Here is a 19,648-nt window from a genome sequence, read left to right as displayed (position 1 = left end):
TTTCTCATAAAGAACAGAAAACTTAATTTGTCTACCAAATATTAAAATTAAAGTCATAGGAACATTAGTCTTGCTTATGCAGTAACACTTTAAGGGAAGGGAAATGGAATTAAAATGTAAGTTATAGAATACGTCCTCCTTAATAATTCTTTCTTTATTGTCTTTTTCTTTAAAGAAAGGTACTGTATCCTTATTTATCTTGGTCCCTTTGGTATGAATTAATTTGCTGCAACAATATTAAATGAGGTAACGTGCAAACTACCATGTATAACACTGGTCCGTTGGTAGGTTTTCGAATTTTTTTTTTTTACTTTTCTACCCTCAGTTTGGTGCTAAGTATCACTGTTTAAGAAAACATGTCTCCTGTGGACTCTGAGAAACAAACTGAGGGTTTTGGAGGGGTAGGGGATGAGAGGATGGGTGAGCCTGGTGGCGGGTATTAAGGAGGGCACATATTGCATGGAACACTGGGTGTGGTGCATAAACAATGAGTTTTGGAACACTGAAAAAATTAAATTTTTAAAAATCTTAAAAAAAAAAAAAGAAAGAAAACATGTCTCTGGTTGTTTTACATCATTGGTTCCCAATTGTGGACACATTTTAAAATATACGTGCCTAGACCCTACTCCAAACTTATAAAATTAGAGCTACTAAGAGTAGGGACTTAGTAGCAGCTTTAAAAAACAAGAATTTTTGGTTAAGAACACTGTCTTAGTTGGTCACAAAGGTCTGCTTTTCCACTGCTATGAGACCATCATTTCCATCACTCAGGGACGTTGACTCTCTTTTTCATCACTACCTAGGGCCTAGAATAAAATTTGATAAAGATAGGTACTTAATAAATTATTGAAGGTTGACTCAGGCACTCAACTTGTCTCTGAGCTGAATTAATTCTAGTCGTATTTGTGCTATTCTCTTCTTCAGGTTTGTGACATGAAATCAGACATTCTGGACTTAACCCAGTCTTTTTTGACGTCCAAGAGGATGCAAAACAATGTCTTATCTGAGGAGCATCAAATCCTAACGCTCCTTCCCCTCAGAACACCATACTCGTTGGTTACCAGTATTTATTTCCTCTCCATTTTTTTTCCTTTCCTGCACAAAGTCATTCCTACTTTTTTCCCATCAGGTAATGAACTAGAAGTCTTTTCCTTTTTAATGAATTATTATATTTTTGTAGAAAACTTTTTAAAACTGTCTTATGTAGAGGAAAACAACTTTTTCCTTAACCCCATATCAATCAAATTTAGGGTAGTGGTTAAAGAGAAAACCAGGTGGAAGACTTACGTTTTGTCCAAGAAGTCCATGAGGGGTCTTAATACAATCTCTGCATTCATTGCTGCATTGTTCTTATTTGAGGCAGTATTTCCATTTGTTCTCATTTGGTTTAGTTCAAAACTCATCTGTTTTATACACTCTTCAATGATAAGCTGGAAACTAAAAATAAGGAATATAAATTCTGAAATAAAAGCAAGCATTTATGACTTCTTTGTCTGTGTCAGTTTAATTCAACTCTGAGGAGTCTGATTGGCTCCAAATGGTGTGAATTCCCTTGCTGCTTAGTCTTCAGACTTCTGGTTCAGCTGCAAAAAATTTTGCTGGAGGGAATCTTACTTGGGACCCATATATATAAAGCAGATAAAAGGAATGCTTTTTGGGTTGAATTAATTGGAGTGGGTGTTCATGCGACCCCCATCTCTCACAGTAATAGTTGAGATATTCCTCTGAGCATTGTTTGGAAAAATGACTGCTCTTGAAAGATTCTCAGCATGTAGGTACACCTTCTTCACTTGGTATCTGGGACTCCATACCCTCTTGGTTTCCCTCTAACCTCATTGGCTATGCTTCTTTCTCTATTACTTGACCTCTAACAACTGGAGTTGGTGGCCCGACTTAGCAAATGAAAAGTCAGGATACCCAGGTAATTTGAATTTCAGATAATGAATTATTCTTTAGTACAAGTATTTCCCAAGCAATATTTCAGACATATGTATACTAAATATATCCATTGTTTATCTGATATTCAAATTTAATTGTGTGTATCCTATATTTCATCTGGCAACCCTACACTGTAATCCTCTATGCTTGATAATTGGATCACTCCATTTCTCCATCAAATAGAGTTTTTGTTTTTTGTTTTTTTTTTCAATTGTATCTAGTTTCATGGCTTTCACACCATCAATATACTGGTAATTCCAAAACACATCAGAACCTGACTTCTAATGTGAGCTCCAAGCCTACAAAAACTTTCCACTTAGAAGTCATTAGAGTTTCTCTCATACCCAATATCCACTAGCAAATCATTATAAAGTATCCTAAATCTTAGTGTTCTTAGAATTCTCTGAGGACACTCTTACCTCATGGCCACTATTATGTTCCCTCCTCCATGAAATTTCTTATGGGTCTCTTGACCTCAATCTGAAATGACATTTCTATCATTCACCATCCCCTTGCAGTTCTTTTTTTTTTTTTCTTAATTGCATGCATGCATATATATATGTGTGTGTGTGTGTATAGTAATTATTTGACACATTGCATATTCTTTATTCTTTATTTGTTCATTGCCTGTTGCCCAAATAGAATGTAAACTTCACGAGGGCAGGGACTTCTTTTTTCCCCTTCTTTTAGTGCTATATATCCACACCATGGAACAAGATGAACAAAGAGGTTGCTCAAGAAAAAGATGGCTGAATGTATCAAGGACTCTCCTCCTTCCACCCACTTTTATTACCTCACCACTCTGAGAATCTAAATAACTCTGTGAAGAGTAATATTTAGCATTATTTTTCATCCTTTATATCCCTTACAAAAGTAACTGGCACAACATAAGCAATTTAAATAATGGAGACTCATCATTGCCACCATTCCTCTATTTTGTCTGTCACCTTCGTATTTCCAACAAGAGGAGTAATTATAACAGATATACAGGCAGGCAGGAAAAAAAACATTTAGGAGAATGGAGATAAATGAAAGCTTGGGAAACAGTTCTGTCACTAGAATGTTGATAATTAAAAGGGAAGAGTCCATCTTATAAAGTACTGCAATCAAGTCTGTCCCTTCTTTCTCCACACACAAAGGTTATAGGGTTCATATTATTTGGCCAACTGTACAAATTCCTAAAATTTTATAAAGAAGTTTAGGAATTTTCACTATATAGTGTTTCCATTATTAAGTAGAAAGAATATAAATATTTATCAATGCATACATGCATTCTACAAATATTTAAAAATACTATGTGTCTCTTTCAGACTCAGGTCCAAAGGAATCCAGATGTGTGAACATTTGGCTTTGATTTGGCTAGGCCTGCCTTTGGATTTTTGTCAGGCAGTGGTTATGGAGGAAGGTAGTGTTGGGCATGGTGGAGAAGGTGAGAAATTTAAGTGGTAGTGTGTGTATTTATTGAGGACTGAGGTGGTAAATACTTGGGACAATAGAAAAGAAAGGTACATAATGTTGGAAAATCTGAACTAGTTTGATTCCCACTGGGTTATCAATGGTCCTGCTGACTATAGTAATAAGAACCTTTGAAATAGCTACTTTCTTTTGCACTGATTCTCAAATCAGTGTATTAGGGTGGAGGACAGACTGAGCAGAAGGTATGACAGTCATGTTACAAGAATGCTTAAATGAGTTCTCCTCCAACAGGTGAACTCCCACTGGAAGCCAGCTCTGTGTGTGTGAGATCACGTATGTAGAGGAAGGGTTATCAGTGTATCAGAGATAATGGCATTTTATCTTAGCATTAATTCAGGGTGAATCAATTTTTGGTAAATTTGTCCAAAATACTTTTTCTCTATCCACTTTTTAGTTGGAGAGGTCTTTAGTAATCAGCTTGAATAAAAGTGGTACCAGGTAATATTGATGGATTTTGTGAGCACTCATGAAACCAAATATTAAAGGGAATATTCCTAGGAAATGTTCCTGAATTCTTTATGCAACCCAGCTAGCCCCTGGTACCAAAGGCATCATTAAAAGAAATGTAGTAAACCAAAAGCCAAAGTCCAAAGTGTAATCAAAAACTGAAGTGGCACCAGTTTTGAAAAATGTACGAATATCTTTACGAACATCTTTAAGATATCACTGAAACGACATCACTTAGTTTCAGTCACAAGTGGGTACCCCGTGAGCGTGTCAAGAACCCAGAAACCCAGGTTTCAGATGTGTGATTTGGGTCTGCACTGGCTATCCTGTGATGTGCAATTATCCTCCCAGCAACATACACTAGGATTATTTAATTGTGGGGTTTAAGAACACCAGATAAAATAGGTTTGGGACAATTAATTATGCACTTAATTTTAAAGCTTTAAGCTGCTAATTAAGACTCTAAAGAGGGTAGATTCAGACTAAAATGATCCGGTTTGACTTAACAGCATGGTCGCCCTGAGCATTACAGACTTGCTCCCCACCCTGTGTGTGTGTGTGACGTAGATCTAGGTGGTTGTGTGAGAAATAAATGGATACCAACAGATATATAATAATCATTCTTTTTATAAGAAAATCAGGACATGTGGGTTGTTTATTCTAATAATCCTAGCCCTAATTGCACAAAACATTAAATTCTTTCCTATATTTTAAAAAACAATGAAGCCATAGTACAGGGTAATGAGGAGTTTCAATATCTAGGTTAAAACAGCTGGCTTCATAGGATCAAAATACCTCCAGTGCCCTTCTAAGAGCACCATTCCTTATTTCATAACTGAAGTTTGCTCAAATTTTTTAAATCATAATTCCTATTTCAGCCTTTGTAACCTGAACTCCCTTTCATTAAACAAAACAGAACAAAACAAAAATTTTTTTAAAAAACTATTTTTTCCTAAGGATGACTTGACTATTTACAGAAAGTAATTTGCATATACTTTTTCTATTTCTATTCTGATTACTATTCTGTTTAGTCATCTTATTTCCCAGGAGGTTCTGAACACCCCTTGCTCTCCCTGACACCTTTTTATTTTCCCTGACTTTGCTAAATAACCTCTATTTTTGCCTTCCCAGCTGAAGGCAACAGTCTTTTGCTAACCACATATTAATTCACAACTACAATGAAGAGAGGTAAGGCTGAACTGGCTGACCAAAGGCCCCATCAACTAGGTGTCACTCGAGTCAGAGCCAAAGAGCTACCATATCTCTGGGACAATGTCTACATTTCCACCTCCAGGTAAACAGAACCTTCAAATCACTTATTAACATCTAGGCGAAGTAAGGAGACTCATCCAGTTCAGCTAACAACACGAAACAGAAGGCAGAGCAGTCACCCTGCACTCAATGCATTAGGCTATCTCTGGCTCGTCACCTGTGAAGGTGGGCTGTATAAAGACAATGAACATCCCCCTGATAATAAAGAAAACGCCAGTATGGGATTTTTTTTTACTTTGCATAATTGCTATATTTGAAAAAATCTACATGAGGCTTTTATTGTCTTTTTCTTTTCAGTCTTTCTGATATAAATGTAGCATATCTAATCAATAAATGTTTATTAAGCATGTATCTTTCCAAAATTCATTAATAAATAATGAGTGGTGTTCAAAGAGATAGCCAGCCTTCACCATTAGAGCAATTTTTATAGTGTCACTTGAGAACTAACACAATAAGTCAACATTTATTGAACTAATATTTAAAGCAAATTCTATATGAAATTAATAAACCTCTCCAAAGATGTGTTTGCTTTTCTATTTTAACATTTGATGATGATATAATGGCCTTTTCATATAGGACCAAAGTGAAGTTTATCTCAGATGAATTGTCCCTTCTTTAGAGCCACACTATAGACAAACAAAGTTAACTTTTTTTTTTTTTTTTTTTTAAATTTTTTTATTTTTTTCAGCATAACAGTATTCATTATTTTTGCACCACACCCAGTGCTCCATGCAATCCGTGCCCTCTACAATACCCACCACCTGGTGCCCCCAACCTCCCACCCCCCACCCCTTCAAAATTCTCAGATCGTTTTTCAGAGTCCATAGTCTCTCATGGTTCACCTCCCCTTCCAATTTCCCTCAACTCCCTTCTCCTCTCCATCTCCCCTTGTCCTCCATGCTATTTGTTATGCTCCACAAATAAGTGAAACCATATGATAATTGACTCTCTCTGCTTGACTTATTTCACTCAGCATAATCTCTTCCAGTCCCGTCCATGTTGCTACAAAACTTGGGGATTCATCCTTTCTTTCTTTCTTTTTTTTTTTTTACAGCGTTATAAACATATATTTTTATCCCCAGGGGTACAGGTCTGCGAATCACCAGGTTAACACACTTCACAACACTCACCATAGCACATACCCTCCCCGATATCCATAACCCCACCCCCTCTCCCAACCCCCTCCCCCCATCAACCCTCAGTTTGTTTTGTGAAATTAAGAGTCACTTATGGTTTGTCTCCCTCCCAATCCCATCTTGTTTCATTTACTCTTCTCCTACCCCCTCAACCCCCCATGTTGCATCTCCTCTCCCTCATATCAGGGAGATCATATGATAGTAGTCTTTCTCCGATTGACTTATTTCGCTAAGCATGATACCCTCTAGTTCCATCCACGTCGTCGCAAATGGCAAGATTTCATTTCTTTTGATGGCTGCATAGTATTCCATTGTGTATATATACCACATCTTCTTTATCCATTCGTCTGTTGATGGACATCTAGGTTCTTTCCATAGTTTGGCTATTGTAGACATTGCTGCTATAAACATTCGGGTGCACGTGCCCCTTCGGATCACTACGTTTGTATCTTTAGGGTAAATACCCAGCAGTGCAATTGCAGGGTCATAGGGTAGTTCTATTTTCAACATTTTGAGGAACCTCCATGCTGTTTTCCAGAGTGGTTGCACCAGCTTGCATTCCCACCAACAGTGTAGGAGGGTTCCCCTTTCTCCGCATCCTCGCCAGCATCTGTCATTTCCTGACTTGTTAATTTTAGCCATTCTGACTGGTGTGAGGTGATATCTCATGGTGGTTTTGATTTGTATTTCCCTGATGCCGAGTGATATGGAGCACTTTTTCATGTGTCTGTTGGCCATCTGGATGTCTTCTTTGCAGAAATGTCTGTTCATGTCCTCTGCCCATTTCTTGATTGGATTCTTTGTTCTTTGGGTGTTGAGTTTGCTAAGTTCTTTATAGATTTTGGACACTAGCCCTTTATCTGATATGTCATTTGCAAATATCTTCTCCCATTCTGTCAGTTGTCTTTTGGTTTTTTTAACTGTTTCCTTTGCTGTGCAAAAGCTTTTGATCTTGATGAAGTCCCAAAAGTTCATTTTTGCCCTTGCTTCCCTTGCCTTTGGTGATGTTCCTAGGAAGATGTTGCTGCGGCTGAGGTCGAAGAGGTTGCTGCCTGTGTTCTCCTCGAGGATTTTGATGGATTCCTTTCTCACATTGAGATCCTTCATCCATTTTGAGTCTATTTTCGTGTGTGGTGTAAGGAAATGATCCAATTTCATTTTTCTGCATGTGGCTGTCCAATTTTCCCAACACCATTTATTGAAGAGGCTGTCTTTGTTCCATTGGACATTCTTTCCTGCTTTGTCGAAGATGAGTTGACCATAGAGTTGAGGGTCCATTTCTGGGCTCTCTATTCTGTTCCATTGATCTATGTGTCTGTTTTTGTGCCAGTACCATGCTGTCTTGATGATGACAGCTTTGTAATAGAGCTTGAAGTCCGGAATTGTGATGCCACCAACTTTGGCTTTCTTTTTCAATATTCCTTTGGCTATTCGAGGTCTTTTCTGGTTCCATATAAATTTTAGGATTATTTGTTCCATTTCTTTGAAAAAAATGGATGGTACTTTGATAGGAATTGCATTAAATGTGTAGATTGCTTTAGGTAGCATAGACATTTTCACAATATTTATTCTTCCAATCCAGGAGCATGGAACATTTTTCCATTTCTTTGTGTCTTCCTCAATTTCTTTCATGAGTACTTTATAGTTTTCTGAGTATAGATTCTTAGTCTCTTTGGTTAGGTTTATTCCTAGGTATCTTATAGTTTTGGGTGCAATTGTAAATGGGATGGACTCCTTAATTTCTCTTTCTTCTGTCTTGTTGTTGGTGTAGAGAAATGCAACTGATTTCTGTGCATTGATTTTATATCCTGACACTTTACTGAATTCCTGGACAAGTTCTAGCAGTTTTGGAGTGGAGTCTTTTGGGTTTTCCACATAGAGTATCATATCATCTGCGAAGAGTGATAGTTTGACTTCTTCTTTGCCGATTTGGATGCCTTTAATTTCCTTTTGTTGTCTGATTGCTGAGGCTAGGACTTCTAGTACTATGTTGAATAGCAGTGGTGATAACGGACATCCCTGTCGTGTTCCTGACCTTAGCGGAAAAGCTTTCAGTTTTTCTCCATTGAGAATGATATTTGCGGTGGGTTTTTCATAGATGGCTTTGATAATATTGAGGTATGTGCCGTCTATCCCTACACTTTGAAGAGTTTTGATCAGGAAGGGATGCTGTACTTTGTCAAATGCTTTTTCAGCATCTATGGAGAGTATCATATGGTTCTTGTTCTTTCTTTTATTAATGTGTTGTATCACATTGATTGATTTGCGGATGTTGAACCAGCCTTGCAGCCCTGGAATAAATCCCACTTGGTCGTGGTGAATAATCCTTTTAACGTACTGTTGAATCCTATTGGCTAGTATTTTGGCGAGAATTTTTGCATCTGTGTTCATCAAGGATATTGGTCTGTAGTTCTCTTTTTTGTTGGGATCCTTGTCTGGTTTTGGGATCAAGGTGATGCTGGCCTCATAAAATGAGTTTGGAAGTTTTCCTTCTATTGCTATTTTTTGGAACAGTTTCAGGAGAATAGGAATTAGTTCTTCTTTAAATGTTTGGTAGAATTCCCCCGGGAAGCCATCTGGCCCTGGGCTTTTGTTTGTTTGGAGATTTTTGATGACTGTTTCAATCTCCTTACTGGTTATGGGTCTGTTCAGGCTTTCTATTTCTTCCTGGTTCAGTTGTGGTAGTTTATATGTCTCTAGGAATGCATCCATTTCTTCCAGATTGTCAAATTTGTTGGCGTAGAGTTGCTCATAGTATGTTCTTATAATTGTCTGTATTTCTTTGGTGTTCGTTGTGATCTCTCCTCTTTCATTCATGATTTTATTTATTTGGGTCCTCTCTCTTTTCTTTTTGATAAGTCTGGCCAGGGGTTTATCAATCTTATTAATTCTTTCAAAGAACCAGCTCCTAGTTTCGTTGATTTGTTCTATTGTTTTTTTGGTTTCTATTTCATTGATTTCTGCTCTGATCTTTATGATTTCTCTTCTCCTGCTGGGTTTAGGGTTTCTTTCTTGTTCTTTCTCCAGCTCCTTTAGGTGTAGGGTTAGGTTGTGTACCTGAGACCTTTCTTGTTTCTTGAGAAAGGCTTGTACCGCTATATATTTTCCTCTCAGGACTGCCTTTGTTGTGTCCCACAGATTCTGAACCGTTGTGTTTTCATTATCATTTGTTTCCATAAATTTTTTCAATTCTTCTTTGATTTCCTGGTTGACCCATTCATTCTTTAGAAGGATGCTGTTTAGTCTCCATGTATTTGGGTTCTTTCCAAATTTCCTCTTGTTATTGAGTTCTAGCTTTAGAGCATTGTGGTCTGAAAATATGCAGGGAATGATCCCAATCTTTTGATACCGGTTGAGACTTGATTTAGGACCAAGAATGTGATCTATTCTGGAGAATGTTCCATGTGCACTAGAGAAGAATGTGTATTCTGTTGCTTTGGGATGAAATGTTCTGAATATATCTGTGATGTCCATCTGGTCCAGTGTGTCATTTAAGGCCTTGATTTCCTTGTTGATCTTTTGCTTGGATGATCTGTCCATTTCAGTGAGGGGAGTGTTAAAATCCCCTACTATTATTGTATTCTTGTCGATGTGTTTCTTTGATTTTGTTATTAATTGGTTTATATAGTTGGCTGCTCCCACGTTAGGGGCATAGATATTTAAAATTGTTAGATCTTCTTGTTGGACAGTTCCTTTGAGTATGATATAGTGTCCTTCCTCATCTCTTATTATAATCTTTGGCTTAAAATCTAATTGATCTGATATAAGGATTGCCACTCCTGCTTTCTTCTGATGTCCATTAGCATGGTAAATTCTTTTCCACCCCCTCACTTTAAACCTGGAGGTGTCTTCGGGTGTAAGATGAGTTTCTTGTAGGCAACATATAGATGGTTTTTGTTTTTTTATCCATTCTGATACCCTGTGTCTTTTGATTGGGGCATTTAGCCCATTAACATTCAGGGTAAGTATTGAGAGATATGAATTTAGTGCCATTGTATTGCCTGTAAGGTGACTGTTATTGTATATTGTCTCTGTTTCTTTCTGATCTACTACTTTGAGGGTCTCTCTTTGCTTAGAGGACCCCTTTCAATATTTCCTGTAGAGCTGGTTTGGTATTTGCAAATTCTTTCAGTTTTGTTTGTCCTGGAAGCTTTTAATCTCTCCTTCTATTTTCAATGATAGCCTAGCTGGATATAGTATTCTTGGCTGCATGTTTTTCTCATTTAGTACTCTGAATATATCATGCCAGCTCTTTCTGGCCTGCCAGGTCTCTGTGGATAAGTCTGCTGCCAATCTAATATTTTTACCATTGTACGTTACAGACTTCTTTTCCCGGGCTGCTTTCAGGATCTTTTCTTTGTCACTAAGACTTGTCAATTTTACTATTAGGTGACGGGGTGTAGACCTATTCTTATTGATTTTGAGGGGGGTTCTCTGAACCTCCTGGATTTTGATGCTTGTTCCCTTTGCCATATTGGGGAAATTCTCTCCAATAATTCTCTCCAATATACCTTCTGCTCCCCTCTCTGTTTCCTCTTCTTCTGGAATCCCAATTATTCTAATGTTGTTTCGTCTTATGGTGTCACTTATCTCTCGAATTCTCCCCTCGTGGTCCAGTAGCTGTTTGTCCCTCTTTTGCTCAGCTTCTTTATTCTCTGTCATTTGGTCTTCTATATCGCTAATTCTTTCTTCTGCCTCATTTATCCTAGCAGTGAGAGCCTCCATTTTTGATTGCACCTCATTAATAGCTTTTTTTATTTCAACTTGGTTAGATTTTAGTTCTTTTATTTCTCCAGAGAGGGCTTTTATATCTCCCGAGAGGGTTGCTTTAATATCTTCCATGCCTTTTTCAAGCCCGGCTAGAACCTTGAGAATCATCATTCTGAACTCTATATCTGACATATTACCAATGTCTGTATTGATTAGGTCCCTAGCCTTTGGTATTGCCTCTTGTTCTTTTTTTTGTTGTGAATTTTTCCGCCTTGTCATTTTGTCCAGATAAGAGTTTATGAAGGAGCAAGTAAAATACTAAAAGGGTGGCAACAACCCCAGGAAAATATGCTTTAGCCAAATCAGAAGAGATCCTGAATTGTGAGGGGGGAGAAAGGGGATAAAAAGGGGTTCAGAAAGAAAGAAAAAAAAAAACTATTAAAAAAAAGAAAGCCGATAAAGAAAAAATATAAAAAGAGGAAAAAATATATATATATTAGATAAACTATTTAAAAAACGTTAAAAAAAGAAAACGGTAAAAGTTAAAAAAAATTTAGCAGAAGAAGAGAAAAAGAAAAAAAAATTGAAAAAGAAAAAAAAATTAAATTAACTGCAAGGCTAAAAAATCATGGGGAGAAAGCCATGAGTTCCGTGCTTTGCTTTCTTCTCCTCTGGAATTCCGCCGTTCTCCTTGGTAGGTGAACTTGGTCCTGGCTGGGTTTCCCGTAGATCTTCTGGGGGAGGGGCCCGTTGTAGTGATTCTCAAGCGTCTTTGCCCCAGGCGGAGTTGCACCGCCTTTACCCGGGGTCGCGCTGAGTCATCCGCTCGGGTTCGCTTTGGGGAGCTTTTGTTCCCTGAGCGCTTTCCGTAGAGTCCGGAGGACGGGAATAAAGATGGCGGCCTCCTGGTCTCCGGCCCGGAGGAGCCGAGAGCCCGGGGCCCCACTCCTCAGTGCGCCCTCAGAGAACAGTGCCAAATGACTACCGTCACCCTGGCCTACGGCTGCGCTCCGAGCTGACCGAGCCTGCGACCGGTTCACGGCAACCCGGAACTGAGAGTCACTCCTCGGCTCTGTCTCTGCAGCCGGCTTCCCCGTTCTAATACCGGTAAGCTCTGCGACACTGAGACACCCCCGATCCTTCTGCGACCCTGCGGGACCTGAGGCCGCGCTTACCCCGCCTGGGCTTCACCCCAGTTAAGCCTCTGGAGCGATGTCCCTCCGCGGAACAGACTTTTAAAAGTCCTGATTTTGCTCCGTTGCTCCGCCGCTCGCCGGGAGCCGGCCCCTCCCCCCGCGGTCTATCTTCCCGTCGCTTTGGATTCACTTCTCCGCCAGTCCTACCTTGCAGAAAGTGGTTGATTTTCTGTTTCTAGAATTGCTGTTCTTCTTCTCTTCAATCTCCCGTTGGATTTGTAGGTGTTTGCAATCTTTAGATAAGCTATTTAGCTGATCTCCCGCTACCCGAAGTAGTCTCAGCCTGCTACTTCTCCGCCATCTTGACTCCTCCCCCAAAGTTAACTTTTTAAAAATACGAAAAAAGGGGCACCTGGGTGGCTCAGTTGGTTAAGCAACTGCCTTCTGCTCAGGTCATGATCCTGGAGTCCCAGGATCAAGTCCCACATCAGGCCCTCTGCTCATCAGGGAGCTGGCTTCTCCCTCTGCCCCTCACCCCTTTTATGCTCTCTCTCTCAAATAAATAAAAAATCTTAAAAAAAAAATACGAAAAAAGAATTTGCCAGTACTCTCCCATGGGGTAATTACATTAAGATTCCTAAGCCCTAAAACATAGAACCCTGACTTAATTAGGTTATGGGGTTGGATTCAGTTATTTGGAAGTTCAACTACATCGATATAAATGCCCTAAAGGCAAGTCAGTCTTCTTTTGTATGTAAAGGTTTTCTCCGTGCCTTTCTCCCTCCCTCCCTTTCTTTCAACAGCCAATTGCTAAGCTCTAAACACTAGAATTTCATGTAGGAATGAGGGATGTGGTTTTTGCCCTTAAGAAGTATACCAGTAAAGTCAGGGAGACAGGCAAGTAAACCAGAATTTAAAGCATAGTGTTGTATGTGCTACCCAACTGAAGGATTACACGGAGTTCTGGGGAACATGTAGCAAGACATCAGGTTATTGTGCAGTTGTGAAATTGGTCAGATGAGCTAATGCCTGGATAGATTCTTGAAGTTAAATGGATTTACCTGTCAAAGGAGAGAAACAGCACTGAAAGCATGATTACTATTAGCTGAAACCTAACACAGTTGGTTAGTAACTACTCAGGTCACTTACCTTTCACCATAAGTGATGCTGAGCTCATCCAGAACCCCACTGAGTTTAACCTGAAGTTCTTTCAGAATAGTACTAGCTTCAGGATCTAGCTGCAGAGAGACCATAAAGAGTATTACTCTGGAGTTTTGAGAAAGCATGCTTTTGTTTCTCCTACAAGTGTTTTGCTTGTTACAAGGCAAACTTCAAACAACAGAACATATATACCTTCTTTCCGTTCCTTTTTTTCGATCTTTGAATTCAAGTGAAAAATTTAGGAAATTCTCGATATATATGAAAAAAAAAATTGATCAAAATGCATGGCATGCATAGAAATAAGAACTACATAGCAAAGCCTTTTTGGTTACAGCAATGGGATGCAAGGCATGACAAGATATCCTCTGGAACACAGTCACTTCATAACTTTGAAAACATATCATATTATACATTAGTCAAATACACATGTTGCTTCAAAATGTATTTCAATCTTTAATATCCCTGTAAATACATAGGCCCATTACAAATTTAAAAAACAGTAAGAAAAAATAATTTTTGAGTGTTCCATTGTAGCTTATTTGAAGGCATTTTTATATTTGCCTTCAACTATGAAGGCAACTTCATAGTTGTCTAGCTATATTGTCTAACTATGAAATTAAAAGAATAGGAAAAATAAATTATCCAAGTACTCCAATGTTTCTCTGAGGTGATAGGACTGACTTTTCTTCCTCAATGCCAATTTGCAGTTCAGAATTCAAGATCCAGTGTTTCTCATTTTGTTTTCATTTTTCTTTAAGAATTCAAATATTTATAGTTTGAAGTTAAACTTTTGAGCAAATTTAGGGTCAAAAGAAAAAACAATGAAATCAAGATAACGTATCTGAAGCTTACTTTTCCAATGCAAACTTTAAAAGGCACCTATTCTTTTTACTTGGTTTAAGTTCTTAAAATAATGTTAACGATTACAAAAAAACCCCTATACTATGCATAAACATAAACAAATACATCAATCTATTAACTGACAGAATATTTTTTGTAATTAAAGTTCAGGATCAACCGAAACTCTACTAGCACTTTAGAAACGTATTCTGTTCATTAAGTGTGTTTTTGCAAACTAGTTGTCAAAAAAAAAAGAATGACTTGTAAGAGACGCATTGTCTCAAGTTGATAGGAATTCATGTAAAGCAATCTAGAATATTCTCTGAAATTTAAGTCATCCTTCCTTTGAATCTTTAGAAATTATTTTCCTGCCAAGGAAAATATATATAATTCTTGTATAAGAGTCTACTATTGAAAGTAGGGATAGGATAAAGCCAACTTTTGGGAGTGGAACAAATTAATGGAAGACTTAGTATAAACAGGAGAACCTAAGAAGTACAGTAAAAATGCAGGACCCAATAGCAACTTAAACTCTTGGGAGTAAGCCCAGGACCAATTGATGTTCCAGTATACACTGGTCATTAAGTACTGTAATCCTCCAGGAGTGTTTTCTAGTACTAAGAAAATGTTAGGAAGAAGTAATATTTATATATCTCAACAAGCTTGTATTAACAGAACTAAAAACACTTGAATGGAAATAAAAAACTGCATTGGCATCTAACTGTTAATTATATCAGACCAATCCTTGATGTCAGCTTTGACTCAAAATCAGGTGGATACCACATTGGTTAGTTTCTGCTGCCCTTATAGAGCTGATGTGATTCTTCTGGACTTTATCTTTTTTCTGTCCCTATCAATAGACAGGGTCCCAGCTCTTACCCTCAGCACACAAGCCAGTATAACAAATACTAATTTCTCTAGGAGTTTGGAAAATTGGAATATCCTTGAGTCTCATACTTTCTGAGAGTTCCATTAAGCTATAACTGGTTGTAAGGCAGTGATTCAGAAAGACAATTAGAAGGTATGTACTTTAAAAAGACATTTACAGATATTTAAAACACAAATAGCCTAATAAACCTAACTCCTCAAACTTCAACCAGGAAGACATTTGTGGATTTCCTGTCCTAATCCTAGGGAACCATGCAGCCTGAGTTTTTTTTATTATATTGTCTTGCTATTGACCTAATAGCAATTTTAACCTGATTTCATTTGGGTAAGATTGTGAAGGAATAAGAATGAGAGAGAAGCCCTTCCATCATTTTCTTCAGGCTCCCCACTCTTTGGTAAGCCACTTGGGGTGACAGATGGTAGTTCCCCACTAACACATCTGCCATCTCCAAGGAAATGGCTACAAGAGTAGAGTTTTCTTTAGGAAAATTGGGTTACTTCTTATTTAAAATGTTTAGTTGAAACATTTAAAAGTGCTTAGTTTTCTTATTAGTTTGATATATATTGATGGTTTTTTCACTTGTTAAGATAATGACTTTAAAGTCATATACAAAGGTCAGTTGGATGAGATTATGCTATTTTCCCATAAATTATTTTAGTCCACCTTTGGTATTTTGTGAATGGAAATTTCTTATCAAATAATTGGTTGTTGCTTGAAAATCTGAAACTGTCAAAATCTATAGCAATTTCAATATTGGATGACAGTTTCCATTTCCTAAGAGAAGCTTAAGTTTCTAAGTAGGTGGAGACAAACAAATCTGTCATGTAACCAGTCCAAAAAAAAAAGGAAAGTTTTAGTTAAGTACTCGATGTTTATCTGATCCAAATCATACCATTAAACCACTGAAACAGTATTCAGTATTATGAAGCTAAATTGAAGGTCTTTTGTAATAATAACTGTCATAAATATCATACTCATCTAGTTATAAAACAATCTCTTTAGGCAGAAAAGTAACCAATTTTTGAATTCTACATTTCTTTATGTGCCTGTATTGGAGAAATTTTCCTTGCTACTACAAACTTCCTAAAGTTTGTGAAGAATAATAACTTGGGCTGTCAGGCTTTATTACCTAAATTACCAACATGTTTTACAAATTATTGGCTACTTTGAAAAGGTAAAAAACTACCTGACTTTTATTTCCTCCAAGATTTAAAACTTAGCCAGGTTCTAACTGTAATATGGTATCAAATAACAAAATTAACTTGCATTTTTGTAGTGTTGTTTAGTTATTAAAAGCACACACACATACACACACAAAAAAAAACCCATAAAAAAAATAAACTAAGGAACCAAGCATTCAAAGTAACAGTTATTTACTGTCCACAGAAACCTGGCAAGACAGAAAGGGCGGCAAAACATATTCAGGACACTAAATGAGAAGAACATGCAGCCTGGAATACTTTATCCTGCAAGGCTGACACTCAAAATGGATGGAGAGATAAAGAGCTTCCAAGACCAGCCAGGTTTAAAAGAGAATGTGACCACCAAGCTGTCACTACAAGAAATATTAAGGGGGGGGGGTAGTTTATAAAAGAAGAAAGAACACAAGAGTGACATAGAACAGAAATTTATGGAGACAAACTATAGAAACAAGGACTTCACAGGCAACATGATGTCAATAAAAACATATTTTCCAATAGTCACTCTCAATGTGAATGGCCTAAATGCTCCCATAAAATGATACAGGATTACATATTGAATGAAAAGACAGGACCCATCCATATGGTGTCTACAGGAGAACCATTTGGAACCTAAAGATACATGTAGACTGAAAGTGAAGGGACGGAGAAGTATCTTTCATGCCAACAGGCCTCAAAAGAAAGCTGGGGTAGGGATTCTCATATCAGATAAATTAAATTTCAAACTAAAGACTATAGTCAGAAATAGGAAGGACACTACATCATTCTTAAATAGTCTATCCACCAAGAAGATCTAACAATTGTAAATATTTATGCTCCCAATATGGGAGCATCCAACTGCATAAGCCAACTGTTAATCAAGATAAGGAGTCATATTGATATGAATACATTAATAGTAGGGGATCTCGGTAATAGATCATCCAAGCAGAAAATCAATAAAAACAGAACATTGAATGACACATTGGACCAGATGGACCTTATCGATATATACAGAACATTCCATCCTAAAACAACAGAATATTCATTCTTCTCGAGCGTACATGGAACTTTCTCCAGAATAGACCACATACTGGGTCACAAATCACGGCTCCGATACCAAAAGATTGAGATTATTCCCTGCATATTCTCAGACCACAATGCTTTGAAACTGGAACTCAGCCACAAGAAAAAGTTTGGAAGGAATTCAAACACTTGGAAGCTAAAGATCACCCCGCTTAAGAATGTTTGGATCAACCAAGAAATCAAAAGAGAACTTAAACAATTCATGGAAACGAATGAGAATGAAGACAAATCAGTCCAAAACCTATGGGATATGACAAAGGTAGTCCTAAGGGGAAAATACATAGCCATCCAAGCCTCCCTCAAAAAAAAAAACTGAAAAGTCCAGAATACACCAGCTCTCTTTACACATTAAAGAACTGGAAAGTCAGTAAGAAATTAAGCCAACCCCACACACAAGAAGGAAAATAATCAAGATTAGAGCAGAGATCAATGAGTTAGAAACTAGAGATATAGTAGAACACATCAATGAAACTAGAAGTTGGTTTTTGAAAGACTCAATCAGATTGATAAACTACTGGCCAAACTAATCCAAAAGAAAAGAGAAAGGACCCAAATTAATAAAATTATTAATGAAAAGGGAGAGATCACGACTAACGTCAAGGAAATAGAAACGATCATCAGAAATTATTATCAACAGTTATATGTCAATAAGTTAAGCAACCTCGAAGAAATGGATGCATTTCTGGAAACCTATAAACTTCCAAAATTGAATCAGGAAGAAACTGACAACCTGAATGGACAAATATCTAGTAACGAGATAAAAGTAGTCATCAAAAGCCTCCCAAAAAACAAGAGCCCAGGACCTGACAGATTCCCTAGAGAATTCTACCAAATGTTCAAAGAAGAAATAATACCTATTCTCCTTGAAGCTGTTTCAAAAAAATTGAAGCAGAAGGAAAACTTCCAGACTCTTTCTATCAAGCCAGCATTAACCTGATCCCCAAACCAGGCAAAGACCCCACCAAAAAGGAGAATTTCAGACCCATATTCCTGATGAATATGGATGCCAAGATTCTCAACAAGATCCTAGCTAATAGGATCCAACAGTACATTAAAAAGATTATCCACAATGACCAGGTGGGATTGATCCCTGGGATGCAAGGGCAGTTCAACATTTGCAAATCCATCAATGTGATAGAACAAATCAATAAGAAAAGAGAGAAGAACCACATGGTCCTCTCAATTGATGCAGAAAACGCATTTGACAAAGTCCAGCATCCGTTCATGACTAAAACACTTCAAAGGATAGGGACAGAGGGAACATTCCTCAACTTCTTAAAATCTACCTATGAAAAGCCCACAGTGAATATCATTCTCAATGGGGAAAAGCTGACAGCCTTCCCTATGAGATCAGGAACATGACAGGATGTCCACTCTCACCATTGTTGTTCAACATAGTACTAGAAGTCCTAGCAACAGCAATCAGACAACAACAACAAAAAAATAAAAGGTATTCAAATTGGCAAAGAAGAAGTCAAACTCTGTCTTCACAGATGACATGATACTTTATATGGAAAACCCAAAAGACTCCACCCCCAAACTACTAGAACTCATATAGCAATTCGGTACTGTGGCAGGATAGAAAATCAACGTACAGAAATCAGTTGCATTCTTATACACTAACAATGAAAATACAGAAAGGAAAATTAGAGAATCAATTCCATTTACTATAGCACCAAGAACCATAAGATACCCGGGTATAAACCTAACCAAAGAGGTAAAAGATCTATACTCAAGGAACTACAGAACACTCATAAAAGAAATTGAAGAAGACCCAAAAAAGATGGAAGAGCATTCCATGCTCATGGATTGGAAGAATAAACATTGTTAAAATGTCTACACTTCCTAGAACAATCTATACTTTCAATGCTATCCTGATTAAAATTCCACCAGTATTTTTCAAAGAGCTGGAACAAACAATCCTAAAATCTGTATGGAACTAAAAGAGACCCTGAATTGCTAAGAAAATGTTGAAGAAGAAAAACAAAACTGGGGGCACCATGTTGCCTGATTTCAAACTTTACTACAAAGCTGTGATCACCAAGACAGCATGGCACTGGCATAAAAACAGACTCATAGACCAGTGGAACAGAATAGAGAGCCCAGATATGGACTGGCAACTTTATGGTCAACTAATCTTTGACAAAGCAGGAAAAAATATACAGTGGAAAAAAGAGAGTCTCTTCAATAAATGGTGCTGGGAAAATTGAACAGCTACATATAGAAGAATGAAACTCAACCATTCTCTTACACCATACATAAAGATAAACTTGAAATGGATAAAAGATCTCATTGTGAGGCAGGAGTCTATCAAAATCTTAGAGGAGAACATAGGCAGTAATCTCTTTGACTTTGGCTGCAGCAACTTCTTTCAAGACACAT

General features: G+C 37.6%; 1 protein-coding gene across 1 annotated transcript in view; it reads right to left on the bottom strand.

Moving 5' to 3' along the window:
• The window catches only part of UNC13C (unc-13 homolog C), a 611,946-nt gene that overhangs the window by 89,607 nt on the left and 502,691 nt on the right, over nt 1–19,648 (bottom strand). The window contains exons 27-28 of the mRNA XM_047738968.1: nt 13,265–13,353; nt 1,288–1,437 (exon numbers count right to left, since the gene is read on the bottom strand). Of these exons, the coding sequence (XP_047594924.1) occupies nt 1,288–1,437; nt 13,265–13,353 (239 nt within the window). The remainder of the gene's footprint in view (nt 1–1,287; nt 1,438–13,264; nt 13,354–19,648) is intronic.

This window comes from Lutra lutra, chromosome 7 (assembly GCF_902655055.1).
Source record: "Lutra lutra chromosome 7, mLutLut1.2, whole genome shotgun sequence".
NCBI classification, from domain to species: domain Eukaryota; kingdom Metazoa; phylum Chordata; class Mammalia; order Carnivora; family Mustelidae; genus Lutra; species Lutra lutra.
Note: the sequence above shows the minus strand (reverse complement) of the source record. Positions and strands in the feature narration are given on the sequence as shown.